Source organism: Takifugu flavidus, chromosome 12 (genome assembly GCF_003711565.1).
Source record: "Takifugu flavidus isolate HTHZ2018 chromosome 12, ASM371156v2, whole genome shotgun sequence".
Lineage (NCBI taxonomy): Eukaryota > Metazoa > Chordata > Actinopteri > Tetraodontiformes > Tetraodontidae > Takifugu > Takifugu flavidus.
The window spans coordinates 252501-271144 of NC_079531.1; the positions used below are offsets into that span (position 1 = coordinate 252501).

An 18644-nucleotide genomic window follows, 5' to 3' on the forward strand; every position below is an offset into this window, starting at 1 on the left:
CAGTGGCCTGGACAGCTCGTCGTGCTTCCAGGTGGTCTCGCTGCTCAAAGCTCTGGCTCAGGGAGGGCGGACGGTGGTCTGCACCATCCATCAACCCAGCGCCAAACTCTTCGAACTGTTCGACAAGGTCAGAACCAGTGACACACAGGTGCTGCTCCCCGTCGGGTCTGATCAGAACAGATTCAGGATCCATGTTTATGTTTTGGAAGGTTGAACTGAAGTGTTGGCTGAGCTTTAAAGGTTGCAGCAGTTTCTGAGCAGAACCTTTTGCTCCGAGACGACTTGCTAAGCCTTCATTGAAATAAGAGGCTGCGAGACCAAGAACATCTAGTCAGGATGTGACAGGGAGCCAATGCTGGACTAATGTGGTCTCTTTTCCTGGTTCTACTCTGGACCAGCTGCGTCCTGGACCAGCTGCGTTCTGGACCAGCTGTCCAGTCTTAATGCCTGTTCAACAGCCTGGAATAAATCCTGTAGATCAGAGATGTCAAACTCAAATACCCAGTGGTCCAAAATTCAAAGTCACAGGCCAACATTGATATTTATTGAAAAAAATCTTTCTCCAGCTATAACAGGGAACCTTTTGATGTATATATATTAAATACAATACCAGAGGGCCAGCTCTAATAGTCAATTGGGATGGTTTCGCGGGCCAAATATTATTAGATTGCGGGCCAAATTTGGCCCACGGGCCAGAGTTTGACACCAATTCGGTAGATGCTTCACTTCACAAACGCTAACTTTGGCCACGCGGTCCAGGAGATAGAAGGCCACCTTTTGGTCCACATCAGTTGGGTCTCTGATAAATTCAATGTGTGCTGACTCACTGTGACCCTCATTGATGACATCATCACATGTCTTAGCTGTATGTGCTGAGTCAGGGTCAGTGTATCTACAGAGGACGGGTCTCTGCTCTGGTTCCGTACCTGAGGGAACTTGGACTCAACTGCCCCACCTACCACAACCCTGCTGACTTTGGTAAGAACTGAAACATGTGACCTGAACCACAGCTGCCGTGTTCCTACTTCTGTGTGACCTTTCTGTGCTAGCAGACAGAAGGACTCCAGTTTAACTAGTACATAAACCCAGTAGCCCCCCAACTAATGCAGCGGTCCACAGAGAGCTTTGCTAAGCGTGCTAGCTCTTTTGGACTGGGGTGTCCAAGGTCCCAGCCTTGCCAGTAAACATTAAGTCTGAAGGCCACTTGGCTCGCTGTTAGCTACCTCAGCCCTAACCCTAACCCTAAAACTCTAACCCTAACCCGCGAACCCTAACCCGAAACTCGAACCCTAACCTCTAACCCGAACCCGAACCCCCTAACCAGAACCCGCTAACCCGAACCCTCTAAGCCCTAACCCTAACCCGCAACCCTAACCCCATAACCCTAACCCTCTAACCCTAACCCTCTAACCCTAACCCCATAACCCTAACCCTCTAACCCTAACCCTCTAATCCCCTAACCCTCTAACCCCCTAACCCTAACCCTCTAACCCTAACCCTCTAACCCTAACCCTAAACTCTAACCCTAACCCCATAACCCTAACCCTAACCCCCTAACCCTCTAACCCTAACCCTAACCCTCTACCCTAACCCCATAACCCTAACCCTCTAACCCCCTAACCCTCTAACCCTAACCCTCTAACCCTAACCTTAACCCTCTAACTCTCTAACCCTAACCCTCTAACCCTAACCCTAACTCTCTAACCCTAACCCTCTAACCCTAACCCTAACCCCATAACCCTAACCCTCTAACTCTCTAACCCTAACCCTAAACTCTAACCCTAACCCCTAACCCTAACCCTCTAACTGTAACCCTAACCCTCTAACCCTAACCCTCTAACCCTAACCCTAACCCCATAACCCTAACCCTCTAACCCTAACCTCTAACCCTAACCTTAACCCTCTAACTCTCTAACCCTAACTCTCTAACCCTAACCCTCTACCCTAACCCCATAACCCTAACTCTCTAACCCTACCCCTAAACTCTAACCCTAACCCTCTAACCGTAACCCTAACCCTCTAACCCTAACCCCCTAACCCTAACCCCATAACCCTAACCTCTAACCCCCTAACCCTCTAACCCTAACCCTCTAACCCTAACCTTAACCCTCTAACTCTCTAACCCTAACCCTCTAACCCTAACCCTAACTCTCTAACCCTAACCCTCTAACCCTAACCCTCTAACCCTAACCCCATAACCCTAACTCTCTAACCCTAACCCTCTAACTGTAACCCTAACCCTCTAACCCTAACCCCTAACCCTAACCCCTAACCCTAACCCTCTAACCCTAACCCTCTAACCCCCTAACCCTCTAACCTTCTAACCCTAACCCCCTAACCCTAACCCTCTAACCCTAACCCTCTAACCCTAACCCTAACCCCCTAACCCTCTACCCTAACCCTAACTCTCTAACCCTAACCCTCTAACCCTAACCCCATAACCCTAACTCTCTAACCCTAACCCTAACCCTAACCCTAACCCTAACCCCCTAACCCTCTACCCTAACCCTCTAACCCTAACCCTCTACCCTAACCCCATAACCCTAACCCTCTAACCCCCTAACCCTCTAACCCTAACCTCTAACCCTAACCTTAACCCTCTAACTCTCTAACCCTAACCCTCTAACCCTAACCCTAACTCTCTAACCCTAACCCTCTAACCCTAACCCTCTACCCTAACCCCATAACCCTAACCCTCTAACCCTAACCCTCTAACTGTAACCCTAACCCTCTAACCCTAACCCAACCCTAACCCTAACCTCTAACCCTAACCCCATAACCCTAACCCTCTAACCCTAACCCTCTAACCCCCTAACCCTCTAACCCTCTAACCCTAACCCTAACCCTAACCCAACCCTAACCCTAACTCTAACCCTAGCCTCCAGGACGAGGCTGCGCTCACCCTGGGGCAGCACAGATCCTGGTGTGGTGACCAAGGATGGGCCCACAGCCGAGAGGATGGAGCCTCCATACCAGCAGAAGGCTGGAAGTTCAGGGCTGGAACACTGTATGACTCATGTCCCCACGGGGGACCGAGTCTCCTGGTCTTTGACTATGATCAGGACCAGTTTACCTGGCCTGACTGGGGCCCCCAGGACACCCTGATGCACCATGACGAGGTGGCATCTTAGCACCCACCAAATGTGATCTGATTGGATCTGTGACACGTTTCCGTCATCGCTCTTTTTTAAACGTTTTAAATGAACTGATGTTAACGGCGTGTTTTTGATCTTTGTCTTAAAAATGTACACAGCCGCCGCTCAAGTGCATCTAACACTGATCACTTCCTGTCATGTGACTTGGTGGCAGTGATGGAAGTGGCGTCTGGAGAGTACGGAGACCAGATGGTCCACTTAGTGAAGGCGGTTCAAAAAGACCAGCAGGCAGAGTCCAACGGTGACGCCAAGCCCCTCCCCCTCCTGTGGCAGCGCACGGACGAGGTGACTCCTGAGGCGCTGCAGCGTCCTGGTGCTGCTGCGTCCCACCAGGAGTTCTGGAGGTTCTGCAGAACGTTGAGCTGAAGGTGTGTTTGTGTGACAGGAGAACGTGTCTGAAGGCTGCCACAGCTTCTCTGCTAGCTGCAAGACGCAGTTCTGCATCCTGTTCCACCGCACGTTCCTGAGCATCCTACGAGACTCTGTGAGACACACGCAACACGACACGCAACACAACACACGCAACACAGCACGCAACACAGCACGCAACACACACGCAACACAGCACGCAACACGACACAGCTCGCAACACAGCACGCAACACAGCACGCAACACGACACGACACGCAACACAGCACGCACACAGCACGCAACACAGCACGCAACACAGCACGCAACACGACACAGCTCGCAACACGACACGCAACACACACGCAACACAGCACGCAACGCAGCACGCGACACAACACGACACAGCACGCAACACACACGCAACACAGCACGCAACACAACACACAACACGCAACACAGCACGCAACGCAGCACGCGACACAACACGACACAGCACGCAACACGACACAGCTCGCAACACAGCACGCAACACAGCACGCAACACGACACAGCTCGCAACACAGCACGCAACACAACACGCAACACACAACACAACACACGCAACACAACACGCAACACACAACACACAACACGCAACACAGCACGCAACACGACACAGCTCGCAACACAGCACGCAACACAGCACGCACACAGCACGCAACACGACACAGCTCGCAACACAGCACGCAACACAGCACGCAACACGACACAGCTCGCAACACAGCACGCAACACAACACGCAACACACAACACACAACACGCAACACAACACGCAACACAACACGCAACACAACACACAACACGCAACACAGCACGCAACACGACACAGCTCGCAACACAGCACGCAACACAGCACGCAACACAGCACGCAACACGACACAGCTCGCAACACAGCACGCAACACAGCACGCAACACGACACAGCTCGCAACACAGCACGCAACACAGCACGCAACACGACACGCAACACAGCACGCAACACAGCACGCAACACGACACAGCTCGCAACACAGCACGCAACACAGCACGCAACACAGCACGCAACACAACACGCAACACAGCACGCAACACAGCACGCAACACAACACACGCAACACAACACACAACACGCAACACAACACACAACACGCAACACAACACACAACACGCAACACAGCACACAACACAGCACACGCAACACAACACACAACACGCGACACAACACACAACACACGCAACACAACACACAACACACGCACACAACACGCAACACACAACACAACACACGCAACACAACACGCAACACAGCACGCAACATAGCACACAACACAGCACACGCAACACAACACAACACACAACACACGCAACACAACACGCAACACAACACACAACACGCAACACACAACACAACACGCAACACAGCACGCAACACAGCACACAACACAGCACACGCAACACAACAACAACACGCAACACAGCACACAACACAGCACACGCAACACAACACACAAACACGCAACACAACACGCAACACACAACACAACACACGCAACACAGCACACAACACAGCACACGCAACACAACACACAACACACGCAACACAACACGCAACACACAACACAACACACGCAACACAACACGCAACACAACACACGCAACACAACACGCAACACAACACAAACAGAGCGCACAACACTGTAACACACACGTGTGACCCGATGTCGGGGCTGTGCAGGTGCTGACCCACCTGAGGATCTTCTCCCACATCGGTATCGGTGTCCTCATTGGTTTGTTGTATCTGGGCATCGGCAACGAGGCCAAGAAGGTTCTGAGTAACTCGGGGTTCCTCTTCTTCTCCATGTTGTTCCTCATGTTTGCTGCGCTGATGCCCACCGTTCTCACCTGTGAGTTCATGCTCGTTCCAGCGCCCACGTGCACTGGCTGGTGCATGAGGACACTTGTCGATGTGACCTTTAACCCCTCAGTTCCTCTGGAGATGGGAGTTTTCCTGAGGGAACACCTGAACTACTGGTACAGTCTGAAGGCGTACTACTTGGCTAAAACCATGGCGGACGTCCCCTTCCAGGTGACACCTGTGTTGTGTAGCGCCGGTGCTGTTCATGTCCTGTCTCCTGACGTCTGTGGTTCCCTCTGCGTGCACAGGTGATCTTTCCTGTGGTGTACTGCAGCGTGGTGTACTGGATGACGGCTCAGCCCCCCGACGCTGTGCGCTTCCTCCTCTTCCTGTCTTTGGGGGTCCTCACCTCTCTAGTGGCTCAGAGTCTGGGCCTTCTGATCGGAGCTGCCTCCACCTCACTGCAGGTCTGAACACCTGAACACTCACCTGTGGCACATGATTCCACTCCCGCTGTTAATGAGCCAAACACACCGAAGACATTTGAGTCTCCCGACTCAGATCTAGTTTGGAGGCACAGGACAGACCAGGCCAGACACAGAGAGACAAACGGAGGCCAGACACAGAGAGACAAATGGAGGAGAGACACAGAGAGACAAATGGAGGAGAGACACAGAGAGACAAACGGAGGAGAGAACAGAGAGCAAAGAAAAGAGGACAAACAGAGGAGAGACACAGAGAGACAAATGGAGGAGAGACACAGAGAGACAAACGGAGGAGAGACACAGAGAGACAAATGGAGGAGAGACACAGAGAGACAAACGGAGGAGAGACAGAGAGAGACAAATGGAGGAGAGGAGGAGAGACACAGAGAGACAAATGGAGGAGAGACACAGAGAGACAAATGGAGGAGAGACACAGAGAGACAAACGGAGGAGAGACACAGAGAGACAAATGGAGGAGAGACACAGAGACAAACGGAGGAGAGACACAGAGAGACAAACGGAGGAGAGACACAGAGACAAACGGAGGAGAGACACAGAGACAAACGGAGGAGAGACACAGAGAGACAAATGGAGGAGAGACACAGAGAGACAAATGGAGGAGAGAAACAGAGAAGAGAGACAAACGGAGGAGAGACACAGAGACAAACAGGAGGAGGAGAGACACAGAGAGACAAATGGAGGAGAGACACAGAGAGACAAATGGAGGAGAGACACAGAGAGACAAATGGAGGAGAGACACAGAGAGACAAATGGAGGAGAGACACAGAGAGACAAATGGAGGAGAGACACAGAGAGACAAATGGAGGAGAGACACAGAGAGGCATTTGTTCCTTCCAGGCTGGACTACTGTAACTCCTTATTATCAGGGTGTCCAAACAACTCTTTAAGAAACCTCCAGTTGATCCAAAATGCTGCAGCCAGAGTTCTGACAGGTATTGACAAAAGAGATCACATGACTCCTGTACTGGCGTCGCTTCATTGGCTGCCCGTTAAATTTAGAATAACTTTTAAAACCCTTCTTCTGACCTACAAGGTCCTCAGAGGCCTAGCTCCATCCTACCTGGAGGAGCTAGTGATACCCTATCAGCCCAATAGACCGCTCCGCTCTCAGAATGCTGGTCTACTTGTGGTTCCCAGAGTTTCTAGGAGTAGAATGGGGGGCCAAGCATTTAGCTACCAGGCCCCCCTGCTTGGAACCAGCTCCCTGTCCAGGTACGGAGGCTGACTCCATCGCTACTTTTAAGATCAGACTCAAAACCTACCTCTTTGAAAAAGCTTACTGTTACTAATTCAGTAGTTCCAGTTACTATCATAGACAGACAAATTATCATACTTAGGGGGTCGTCTAATCATTAGGTTAACATCTTAGCTATGCTGTTATAGGCCAAGGCTGCCGGGGTCCGGAAACATGATCACCTGACAGGCCTCTGTCACTCCACTGGGTCATGGTTTCCTCTCCTTTCCTCTCCTTTCCTCTCCTCATCAAGCAGACTAGTTATGCTGATTCTTGTGTAGTTTTTCTTCTGCTTCTCCCCCCCCCCCCCCCCCATCTATTTGCAGGTATCACTGCCATCGGAGCTGCATAATGACCGCCGGCCCCGTTGAAGTGATTGTGCATATTTTTTGTGTGTGTTTCTTCTCTGTGCTCTGTGCTCTCTCTCCTCCTCTCCTCTCCTCTCCTCCTCTCCTCTCCTCTCCTCTCCTCATCCTCTCCTCTCCTCCTCTCCTCTCCTCTCTCGCTCCTCTCCTTCTCCTTTTCCTCTCCCTCTCCTCTCTTCCTCTCCTCTTTCCCTCCTCTCCTTCTCCTCTCCTCTACCTCCCCTTCACTCTACCTCTCCTCTCCTCTACCCCTCTCCTCTCCTACCTATCCTATCCTCTACCTGTCCTCCCTCCTCTCCTCTCTCTTTACCACCCACCCCCCCATCAGCAGGAGGGTCCCCCTACATGAGCCTGGTCCTGCTCAAGGTTTCTTCCTGTTAAAGGGGAGTTTTTCCTTGCCACTGTTGCTTGTCTGGGGTCAGGCCCTGGGATTCTGGAAAGCGCCTTGAAACAATTTTGATTGTATAAGACGCTATATAAATAAAGATTGATTTGATTTTGATTTGATTTGACAAATGGAGGAGAGACACAGAGAGACAACGGAGGAGAGACACAGAGAGACAAATGGAGGAGAGACACAGAGACAAGGAGGAGAGACACAGAGACAAACGGAGGAGAGACACAGAGAGACAAATGGGAGAGACACAGAGAGACAAATGGAGGAGAGACACAGAGAGACAAACGGAGGAGAGACACAGAGAGACAAACGGAGGAGAGACACAGAGAGACAACGGAGGAGAGACACAGAGACAAACGGAGGAGAGACACAGAGACAAACGGAGGAGAGACACAGAGAGACAAACGGAGGAGAGACACAGAGACAAACGGAGGAGAGACACAGAGACAAACGGAGGAGAGACACAGAGAGACAAACGGAGGAGAGACACAGAGAGACAAACGGAGGAGAGACACAGAGAGACAAACGGAGGAGAGACAGAGAGACAAACGAGGAGAGACACAGAGACAACGGAGGAGAGACACAGAGAGACAAACAGAGGAAAGACACAGAGAGACAAATGGAGGAGAGACACAGAGAGACAAACGGAGGAGAGACACAGAGACACAAACGGAGGCCAGACCCAGCCCCCCATCAGCAGGAGGGTCCCCCTACATGAGCCTGGTCCTGCTCAAGGTTTCTTCCTGTTAAAGGGGAGTTTTTCCTGCCACTGTTGTCTGGGGTCAGGCCCTGGGATTCTGGAGAGGGTCTAGAGACAATTTTGAGTGTATAAGACGCTATATAAATAAAGATTGATTTGATTTGATTTGATTTATTACTAGGATACTACGAGACCAAGAACCGACAACTATTTAGTGGTAAAGGCACTAAAAAAGATGGCGTCTAGAGATAAACAGCATCAAAATCAAACACAAAAGGGAAGTCGTTTCATTTGGGGAGACTTGCTGCCTGTTTGGCCTTGGCCCACTGGAGTTTTTATTCTAACTTCTACTTTTGGGATGCGGCACGAGATTCTGTTTGTTTTCTTCTGGATTTGATGGGCTGGAACACCCACAGATAACACCAAACTGCGGCATGATGTCACTTCCTGCTCCCTAACTGCAGTTACGAGGGTCACCTGCAGACCACCCAGAACCTGACAGTTGGAGAAGCTCTCCGAATGCCTCCTCCCGGATGATTTGTGTTTGTGTGTCCTGCAGGTGGCGACATTTGTAGGTCCGGTCACAGCAATACCGGTCCTGCTGTTCTCAGGGTTCTTCGTCAGCTTTAACACCATTCCTTGGTACCTGCAGTGGATATCCTACATCTCCTACGTGAGGTATTAAGCCAGTCCACGTGTGTCCCAGTATAACCAGTGCGTTTATCACATCTGCGGCCTCTTGTATCCTCTTCCAGGTATGGGTTTGAGGGGGTAATCCTTTCCATCTATGGTCTGGATCGCATGGATCTCCACTGTGATGAGGATGACACGTGCCACTTCCAGAGGTCTGATGCTATCCTGAAGGAACTGGACATGCTCGATGCCAAACTCTACCTGGACTTCATCATCCTTGTAATCTTCTTCTTCGCTTTGAGGCTTCTTGCTTATTTTGTCCTCCGTTACAAGATCAATGCAGAGAGGTAGACAAGAATCGGGTCCAGGACCAGGACTGCGCACGTAGCAAAGAATCTGTAGGCCAAAGCTAGCGTGCAGCTGCGAACTGCTCTTTCATTTTTATCGCAGAGGTAACAAACGTTCAAGACTGCTGGTTAAAGGCAAGAGTGAGGGAACATCAGATCCTTAGGGAAAAGAGCTGGCCTCCTTAATCCTGAAGTTTTGAACTGTGCAACAAACTAAATCTGTCCAACGGAGCTGGAAATGACTTGATCTGACGGTGGGTGAACTTTGACCCTTGTAAAAGAATGTCAATACAGGCACCACACTGTGTGACCGCATCACTTCACATCTCACAGTGAATAAAGACCTGGGAATAACCTTTGGAATCGCAAATTTGCATAACTTTTGTGATGTTTTGCTTCTGTAATGTATGAAGCCGTGCTGGTGGACCTCCAGAACATTCTGGACTATAAGCAGGTTGACACCACTGGACAACGGTCCAGTTTTCACAAATGTGGGACGATCAAACAGACCCACAAAGTTGAATCCTTCGTATCGTATCGTCAGTCGTGTTTGTGGGTCAGTTTCAGTCTGTTACGGTCTAATATTTGAACGGTTGGGCGGGGTCATCAGGGTCATCGGGTGTAGGATGGTGGACATGACAGAGAAGTTCAAAGGTCACCTCAGCTCGACAACATGTTTGTCCATCAGCTACTGATTCAACAAACTCCCTCTGAACCAAATTAGAACGGAGCTGCGAACCTTTGGGACCAATCAGCACTGTTTGGTTTAACCATTCTTCAGAGGACTGCAGCCATGACAACGTCCCCTCAGACCATGTCTGAAGTTGTGTGTCCACCCTAACGAGAGGATGAGCTAAACATCTAAACCTGCATCCCCCCCAAACGCAAGTGATGCAAGTTTGATCACGTGACCGTTTTCACCACATCAACATCTTGATTTTCAGAGTGACCATGTCTGGTTCCTCAACACGTCTTGATCTTGTTGAGGTCCATCACCTGGTTCCCCCAGAACCTGAGGCTGGACCAGCTCCCCATCCACCCATCCCTCCATCCATCCATCCATCCATCCCTCCATCCATCCATCCCTCCCTACATCCACCCACCCATCCATCCATCCATCCATCCATCCATCCCTCCATCCATCCATCCATCCATCCACCCACCCACCCATCCACCCATCCCTCCACCCATCCCTCCATCCACCCATCTTGGTGCTCTATTCCAGATTCTGCTCATTAGAGGTAGCACATCACTGTCTAAAAACCTTCAACGCTGGAATGTGTGGAGCTCTGGGTGATTTCATGGAATACCTCAGATCTCCTAGAGCTTTGTGTGTACTCTTTGACTCATCTCACCCTCAGCTGTGATCTACAGTCATCCTGCACCCTTTGGTCCCCAGCTTCTTCCTGAGTCAAGCTTGTCCAGCTAGTTAGATTCAGCTAGTTAGTTATCAGGCGGTTTGCTTACCTCTCGTTGGCTCCTTGACCTGTGGCTTCTACTAGTGCACATCGGGGACCTACTACATTTGGGTCTGGCTCTGGCCTCTCCCAGTGCACATTTGTGGGTTGATGGGCCTGTGTGTGAATCTGTGGTTATTTTTTGCTTTACTGGTCTGGGGAAAATGTGGTTGTGGTTCCTCTACCTCAGGGGTGTCCAATCTACGGCCCGCGGGCCAACTGTGGCCCTTTGTCCATTTTTAATTGGCCCGCAAGACATTTTATAAATAGAATAGAATATGGCCCATACTTAAACTTTTGCTTGAGTGTATTGGACTTCTTAGTTTTAACACCAGGGGAAGCTACTGTTGGCATCAAGGCGGTTACTCCACCAAAAAGGAAAGCCCTGCTTTTGCGCATCACTTTGTAATAAGCGTTTTTCTGGCTAACACACAGTGTACACACCGCTGTGTACAGCGCACACACTGCACACGCAAAAGCAGCTCATCTCATCTGATGCAGATTTGCTCCTTGATCAAGTGACATTTGTCCAGATTTTTGGCACGAGTGGCGTCAGATCAGGACCAGAGCTTGATGGCCCGATTTACATACCCAGCTGATACTCACCAGAATATTTTACTAAATTTATACGCACGTCCAGTTCAGTCTGTAAATGTTGATAACCATTTCAAGTGAACGTTATTAGGTGTGCTCCTAAACCTAATAACTTAAATAACAAGCTTGAAATCTACCAGTTTCATTTTCCCCTTTATTGTTTTTTCTCTGTCCTGTAAATCTCCTAAGAAGAAATCTGAGGCTGCTGTTCTGGGAATGAGCTACCAAAGCTTTTTCTGAATCACTCAATAAAGATCCATTTATGGAAAGCTGTTATGAAGGCAGTTTTGTCTTTAATTATATTCAACAATATAACATATTTGACCACTTTTAATTGATTTTTCTAACTTTAATACACTAAAGTTGAGGCTATATACCTAATTTCTTGTAAGTGGCCCAGCCCCTCCTATATTTTTATGTATTTGGCCCTCGGTAAAAAAAGTTTGGACACCCCTGCTCTACCTGATGACCTGTTGATGTGCACACTGTTTTCCTGTGCAGACTGATGATGTCACTGTGGGCCAGTAGGTGTGACCGCCAGGTGGGCTCAAGGACTAGATGGTATAAAGATCACACAGCTCTCATGTGAGTCCACTCCTGTCATCATGCTACATTTACACCTTTAGCAGTGATGCTTAACTCCACCTCGGTGTTCTATTTCATTCTGGGAGCTTATTTCCCTTTTGGTAATTTGAGGTATTTGTATTTTCTGTTGACTGGGTTGCTTTATGTTGTTGTTGTTGTTGTCAATGTGTCGCTCATTGTTGTGATCTGCATGAACAGAAGTCTCCACGAGCCCATGTACGTGTTGCTGTGCAGCCTGTTTGTGAACGAGCTGTACGGCAGCACAGCCTTGTTTCCCTTCCTGCTGCTGCAGATCCTCTCAGACGTTCACACCGTCTCGGCCTCCTTCTGCTTCCTGCAGATCTTCTGTGTCTACACGTATGGAGCCATCGAATATATGAACTTAGCCGTCATGTCGTACGACAGATACCTGGCCATCTGTCACCCTCTGCAGTATCACACACGGATGACGTGTCACAGGGCATTCGTCTGGATCGCAGCTTTGTGGTTTTATTCCTTTGTGAAATTTTTGATAACTTTATCCTTGAACATGAGATTAGCGCTCTGCAGAAACCTCATCAATAGTTTGTACTGTCAGAACTACCTTGTGGTGAAGTTGGCATGCTCCGACACCAGAATCAACAACATTTATGGCCTGTTCGGTATCGTGGTGTCTGTGGTGGTTCCTCTGGTTCCCATCCTTTTCTCCTACATGAAAATTCTTCAGGTGTGTTTTTCTGGCTGTAGGCAGACACGGCAGAAGGCCGTCAGTACCTGCACCCCCCACCTGGTCTCTCTTCTCAACTTCTCTTTCGGCTGTTGCTTTGAGATCCTTCAGAGCAGGTTTGATATGAGCAGTGTTCCCAGGATGCTGCGGGCGATCCTGTCTCTATATTTTCTTCTCATCCAGCCTCTCCTCAATCCTCTCATGTATGGACTGCAAATGTCTCAGATCCGCAAACTGTACAAACATCTGTTCTCCTGAGGACGGAGCGGGTATCATCTGCACCGACGGTTTTACAACGGACACGAATCATTCAGCAAGGCGAAGGATCAAACGTGTATATTACGTACAACAACTGGAACGTGGAACCAATAGTCCGTAATTAATCAATAAACTCTCACATTTATTTAATTTTCATTATTTGCACTTGTATGTTCAAAAAAGATTCAATCAAAACTGCTGAGCCAGCAGAATCCTGTGTTGATCAGTGCTGTCATCACTTCCAATAAATGGATTCACCTGTCCTCATCCACTGTCCTGCAAATCACCTGTAGAGGTTTCTCATCAACAACAATTTTAGTCATTAAATCAAACTCAAATTAGTAGAGTTTTGAAACTCGGGTGTGTCTCTTTGAATATGAACAAATAATTGAAGACTGGGAACATTCACACATCACATTATCACAGTTTAATTCAATATAAAATCTCTTGTTATTTTTACTGTCCTGGTCCTCGATCAGTTTTAACCTATTTAAAACCAGTGGAAAAGCAGTTCTTGGTATTTATATCATCATAATGTCATCTGACTTTCACATAATAATCTAGACATGATAGAGTAGTTCTGTACAAATCTGAAGCATTCTGCTAATAATCAATGATGAAAGTCTGAGTTTGGACCACATCAGTCAGAACCACAACATCAGTCCCAATTTCTTAAACCATAAAGAGTGGAGTATCTGCCTGGTGAAGACAGCAGCTTCAGAAGTAGCTGCACTTCATTCACCTGGAAACTTCATGTGCTGCACCCGCGGATGGTCTGTCCTGGACACGAAGGTCCTGTCAGCTTCAGTTTTAAAATAGCCAGAATTAAACATCTGGCAGAGAAGCCAGACGTTAAAGATGAGATCTAACCTGGACTTCCTGAACAAGATCTTGGAGTTTGGTGTGCATTAGGGGTTAGGTTAGGATCAGGGGTTAAAGATAGGTTTAGGGTTAGGGTTAGGATTAGGGTTAGGGGTTGGGGTTGGGGTTAGGGGTTGGGGTCAGGGTTAGAGGTTGGGGTTAGGGTTAGCTTTTGTGTTAGGGTTGAGGTTATGGTTAGAGTTGGGTTGGGGTTTAGGGTTAGGTTAGGTTGGGGTTAGGGTAGGTATCTTAATTATTAGGGTTAGGGTTAGCATTAGTGTTAGGGTTGGGGTTCAGGGTTTGGTTTGAAACTTTCTTTGCACTAGCCCACTGATCGGTATGATGGCAGAGTGTGGAGGTCAGGGTCCCTTCCCACTGGAGGTCAAAGTTCAAGACCAGGTAGGGCCAACGAGAGAGAAGAGAGCAGGCTCTCCCGGGCAGACATCAATGAACCAATAAAAGGGTCAGAGGCTTTTTATTAAGTTGACTGACAATAAAACAAGGTGGAGGGTTAAAAATGTTTTATTCGAAAAGAAATCTTTTATTTCAAATCTGATTGGAGGTTAAACCAATTTTAAATAAATAAAAAATGTGTGATAAGAATAGGAAAGAAAATAAATAAATAAAAGAGACAGGTTAGATTTATAAGAAATATTAAATTATTTGAGATGACTGGGGAGGGTGGTTCTAAGAATGGTCGTTGAGGCCATTTGGTATAATTGTGCCTAATTTGTTAACCCATATCTGTTCCACTCTCCTCCTTTGTCCCACTGTCCAGCAGTTGTTGGTTTCAAGCCCCGAGATGATGAGGTGGCTGACCGGGTGTTCCTGAAAGTGCTGGTCTAGGGGGGTGCCGAGTCGACCTCCTGCTATATTGTAAAGGTGTTGTGTCAGGCGGGTGTGTATGGAGTTTTGGGCTTCACCTGTGTAGTGTTTGTGGCAGAGGGTACATGTGATGATGTAGACGACATTAGTGGAGCGGATGTGAGTGAGGCCTAGTGTGGGGAACCCTGTACCGGTGTATGCCTTTTGCATGAATTTTCTGTTTTGATAATGTTGGCTGTGTTTGAGTCGGGGTGTGATGGTATGATCGGAGAATTTGGATGTGGTGAGTATGGAATGGAGACTTCTGCTTTTTCTGTGTGCTGAGATGAGTTTATGGTTGTGGGAGGATGGGTGTTGCTGCAATATGGTGAAGAAGATTTGTTTGATAATGCACTGTAAGGTTGTGGTTCTGTGTGAGAAGGTTGAGATGAAAGGTATGGTCTGTGGTTGTGGGGAAAAGGCTGAGCTATGTGGGTCTGGGACTTTCCCTTGATTGCCCTCTATGTTAGTAGATGCGGGGAGGGTATGGGCTTTAGGTGTAGGGTTGGGGTTAGGCAAAGGGTTAGGGTTAGGAGAGTGGTTAGGGTTTGGAGGAGGGTTAGGGTTATCTGCTAAGGTGTTAGCAGATGTCGCTGGCTCCTTGACCTGTGGCTTCTACTAGTGCACATCGGGGACCTACTACATTTGGGTCTGGCTCTGGCCTCTCCCAGTGCACATTTGTGGGTTGATGGGCCTGTGTGTGAATCTGTGGTTATTTTTTGCTTTACTGGTCTGGGGAAAATGTGGTTGTGGTTCCTCTACCTGATGACCTGTTGATGTGCACACTGTTTTCCTGTGCAGACTGATGATGTCACTGTGGGCCAGTAGGTGTGACCGCCAGGTGGGCTCAAGGACTAGATGGTATAAAGATCACACAGCTCTCATGTGAGTCCACTCCTGTCATCATGCTACATTTACACCTTTAGCAGTGATGCTTAACTCCACCTCGGTGTTCTATTTCATTCTGGGAGCTTATTTCCCTGTTGGTAATTTGAGGTATTTGTATTTTCTGTTGACTGGGTTGCTTTATGTTGTTGTTGTTGTTGTGAATGTGTCGCTCATTGTTGTGATCTGCATGAACAGAAGTCTCCACGAGCCCATGTACGTGTTGCTGTGCAGCCTGTTTGTGAACGAGCTGTACGGCAGCACGGCCTTGTTTCCCTTCCTGCTGCTGCAGATCCTCTCAGACGTTCACACCGTCTCGGCCTCCTTCTGCTTCCTGCAGATCTTCTGTGTCTACACGTATGGAGCCATCGAATATATGAACTTAGCCGTCATGTCGTACGACAGATACCTGGCCATCTGTCACCCTCTGCAGTATCACACACGGATGACGTGTCACAGGGCATTCGTCTGGATCGCAGCTTTGTGGTTTTATTCCTTTGTGAAATTTTTGATAACTTTATCCTTGAACATGAGATTAGCGCTCTGCAGAAACCTCATCAATAGTTTGTACTGTCAGAACTACCTTGTGGTGAAGTTGGCATGCTCCGACACCAGAATCAACAACATTTATGGCCTGTTCGGTATCGTGGTGTCTGTGGTGGTTCCTCTGGTTCCCATCCTTTTCTCCTACATGAAAATTCTTCAGGTGTGTTTTTCTGGCTGTAGGCAGACACGGCAGAAGGCCGTCAGTACCTGCACCCCCCACCTGGTCTCTCTTCTCAACTTCTCTTTCGGCTGTTGCTTTGAGACCCTTCAGAGCAGGTTTGATATGAGCAGTGTTCCCAGGATGCTGCGGGCGATCCTGTCTCTATATTTTCTTCTCATCCAGCCTCTCCTCAATCCTCTCATGTATGGACTGCAAATGTCTCAGATCCGCAAACTGTACAAACATCTGTTCTCCTGAGGACGGAGCGGGTATCATCTGCACCGACGGTTTTACAACGGACACGAATCATTCAGCAAGGCGAAGGATCAAACGTGTATATTACGTACAACAACTGGAACGTGGAACCAATAGTCCGTAATTAATCAATAAACTCTCACATTTATTTAATTTTCATTATTTGCACTTGTATGTTCAAAAAAGATTCAATCAAAACTGCTGAGCCAGCAGAATCCTGTGTTGATCAGTGCTGTCATCACTTCCAATAAATGGATTCACCTGTCCTCATCCACTGTCCTGCAAATCACCTGTAGAGGTTTCTCATCAACAACAAGTTTAGTCATTAAATCAAACTCAAATTAGTAGAGTTTTGAAACTCGGGTGTGTCTCTTTGAATATGAACAAATAATTGAAGACTGGGAACATTCACACATCACATTATCACAGTTTAATTCAATATAAAATCTCTTGTTATTTTTACTGTCCTGGTCCTCGATCAGTTTTAACCTATTTAAAACCAGTGGAAAAGCAGTTCTTGGTATTTATATCATCATAATGTCATCTGACTTTCACATAATAATCTAGACATGATAGAGTAGTTCTGTACAAATCTGAAGCATTCTGCTAATAATCAATGATGAAAGTCTGAGTTTGGACCACATCAGTCAGAACCACAACATCAGTCCGTTTGTTTCATTTAGTTTTCTTCTGCTTATCCGGATCCAGGTCGCGGGGGCAGCAGCTTCAAGAGGGTGCCCAGACAGCCCTCTCCCCGGCCACTTCCATCAGCTCTTCCGGGGGAACTCTCAGCCGCTCCCAAGCCAGACGAGAGATGTAATCTCACCACCTCGTCCTGGGCCAGCCCCGAGGCCGCCTCCCGGTGGGACATGTCCGGAACACCTCTAAAGGGAGGTGTCCGGAAGACATCCTAGCCAGATGCCTGAGCCATCCCAACTGACTCCTCTCGATGTGGAGGAGCAGCGGTTCTACTCCGAGCCCCTCCCGGATGTCCAAGCTTCTCACCCTGTCTCTAAGGCTGAGCCCGGCCACCCTGTGGAGGAAACTCATTTCAGCTGCTTGTGTCCGCGATCTCGTTCTTTCGGTCATCACCCAGCGTTGATGGCCATAGGTGAGGACTGGGACGTAGATCGACCGGTAGATCAAGAGCTTTGCCTTCCGGCTCAGCTCCTTCCACCACGACGGACCGGTTAAGCGCCCGCGATCACTGCTGACGCCGCTCCGATCCGCCTGTCGATCTCCCGTTCCATCCTACCCTCACTCGTGAACAAGATCCCGAGAATACTTGAACTCCTCCACCTGGGGCAGGACCTCCTCCCCAACCCGGAGAAGGCACTCTACCTTTTTCCGAGCAAAGACCATGGACTCTGACTTGGATGATCCGCATCCCTGCCGCTTCACACTCGGTTGCGAACCGTCCCAGCATTTGTTGGAGGTCTCTGCTCGATGGCGCCAGAAGAACTACATCATCGAGCTGCGACGAGATCCTCCGCCCACCGAACTCGACACCCTCCACTCCCCGGCTGCGCCTAGAAATTCTGTCCATAAAAGTTATGAACAGAACCAGTGACAAAGGGCAGCCCTGGCGGAGTCCAACCCTCACTGGGAACGAGTCCGACTTACAACCGGCTATCCGGACCAAACTCCTGCTCCTTTGGTACAGGGACTGGACGGCCCTTATCAAGGGACCTTCCATACTCCCGGAGCACCCCCCACAGGATGCTCCTGGGGACCCGGTCATGAGCCTTTTCCAAGTCCACAAAACGCATGTGGACTGGTTGGGCAAACTCCCGACTCCCCTCAAGCACCCCAGCAAGGTTAAAGAGCTCATCCGTGGTTCCACAACCGGGGCGAAACCCGCATTGTTCCTCCTCGATCAGAGGTTCAACTATCAGTCTAATCCTCTTTTCCAG

At 48.9% G+C, this 18644-nt stretch overlaps 4 protein-coding genes across 8 annotated transcripts in view; all 4 read left to right on the forward strand.

The window, feature by feature from the left end:
- Positions 1-9930, forward strand: part of abcg1 (ATP-binding cassette, sub-family G (WHITE), member 1) — a 16574-nt gene extending 6644 nt beyond the window's left edge. For 4 of the 5 annotated variants that reach the window (XM_057048496.1, XM_057048497.1, XM_057048498.1 and 1 more), the window contains exons 7-15: positions 4-127; positions 864-978; positions 3310-3440; positions 3541-3639; positions 5259-5427; positions 5509-5609; positions 5687-5845; positions 9140-9258; positions 9336-9930. In XM_057048496.1, coding sequence (XP_056904476.1) covers positions 4-127; positions 864-978; positions 3310-3440; positions 3541-3639; positions 5259-5427; positions 5509-5609; positions 5687-5845; positions 9140-9258; positions 9336-9564 — 1246 coding nt within the window. In that variant the 3' untranslated portion in view covers positions 9565-9930. The remainder of the gene's footprint in view (positions 1-3; positions 128-863; positions 979-3309; positions 3441-3540; positions 3640-5258; positions 5428-5508; positions 5610-5686; positions 5846-9139; positions 9259-9335) is intronic. The other variant, XM_057048495.1, reaches the window with a different exon arrangement.
- Positions 1-18644, forward strand: part of LOC130534447 (S-arrestin-like) — a 76233-nt gene that overhangs the window by 2941 nt on the left and 54648 nt on the right. The gene's annotated exons all lie outside the window — the stretch shown is intronic.
- On the forward strand, positions 10818-13443 carry LOC130534456 (olfactory receptor 10A6-like). Its single transcript, XM_057048541.1, has one exon. It carries the CDS (start codon positions 12243-12245, stop codon positions 13158-13160), a length of 918 nt encoding a protein of 305 aa, XP_056904521.1. The 5' UTR covers positions 10818-12242; the 3' UTR covers positions 13161-13443.
- Positions 14566-17001, forward strand: LOC130534457 (putative gustatory receptor clone PTE03). The gene has a single exon (XM_057048542.1). The coding sequence runs from the start codon at positions 15817-15819 to the stop codon at positions 16732-16734; it is 918 nt and encodes a 305-aa protein (XP_056904522.1). The 5' UTR covers positions 14566-15816; the 3' UTR covers positions 16735-17001.

What these genes read in the sequence shown, in the direction of transcription:
- LOC130534456 (XM_057048541.1), top strand. Translation starts at nt 12,243, where the DNA reads ATGCTTAACTCCACCTCGGTGTTCTATTTCATTCTGGGAGCTTATTTC.
- LOC130534457 (XM_057048542.1), top strand. Translation starts at nt 15,817, where the DNA reads ATGCTTAACTCCACCTCGGTGTTCTATTTCATTCTGGGAGCTTATTTC.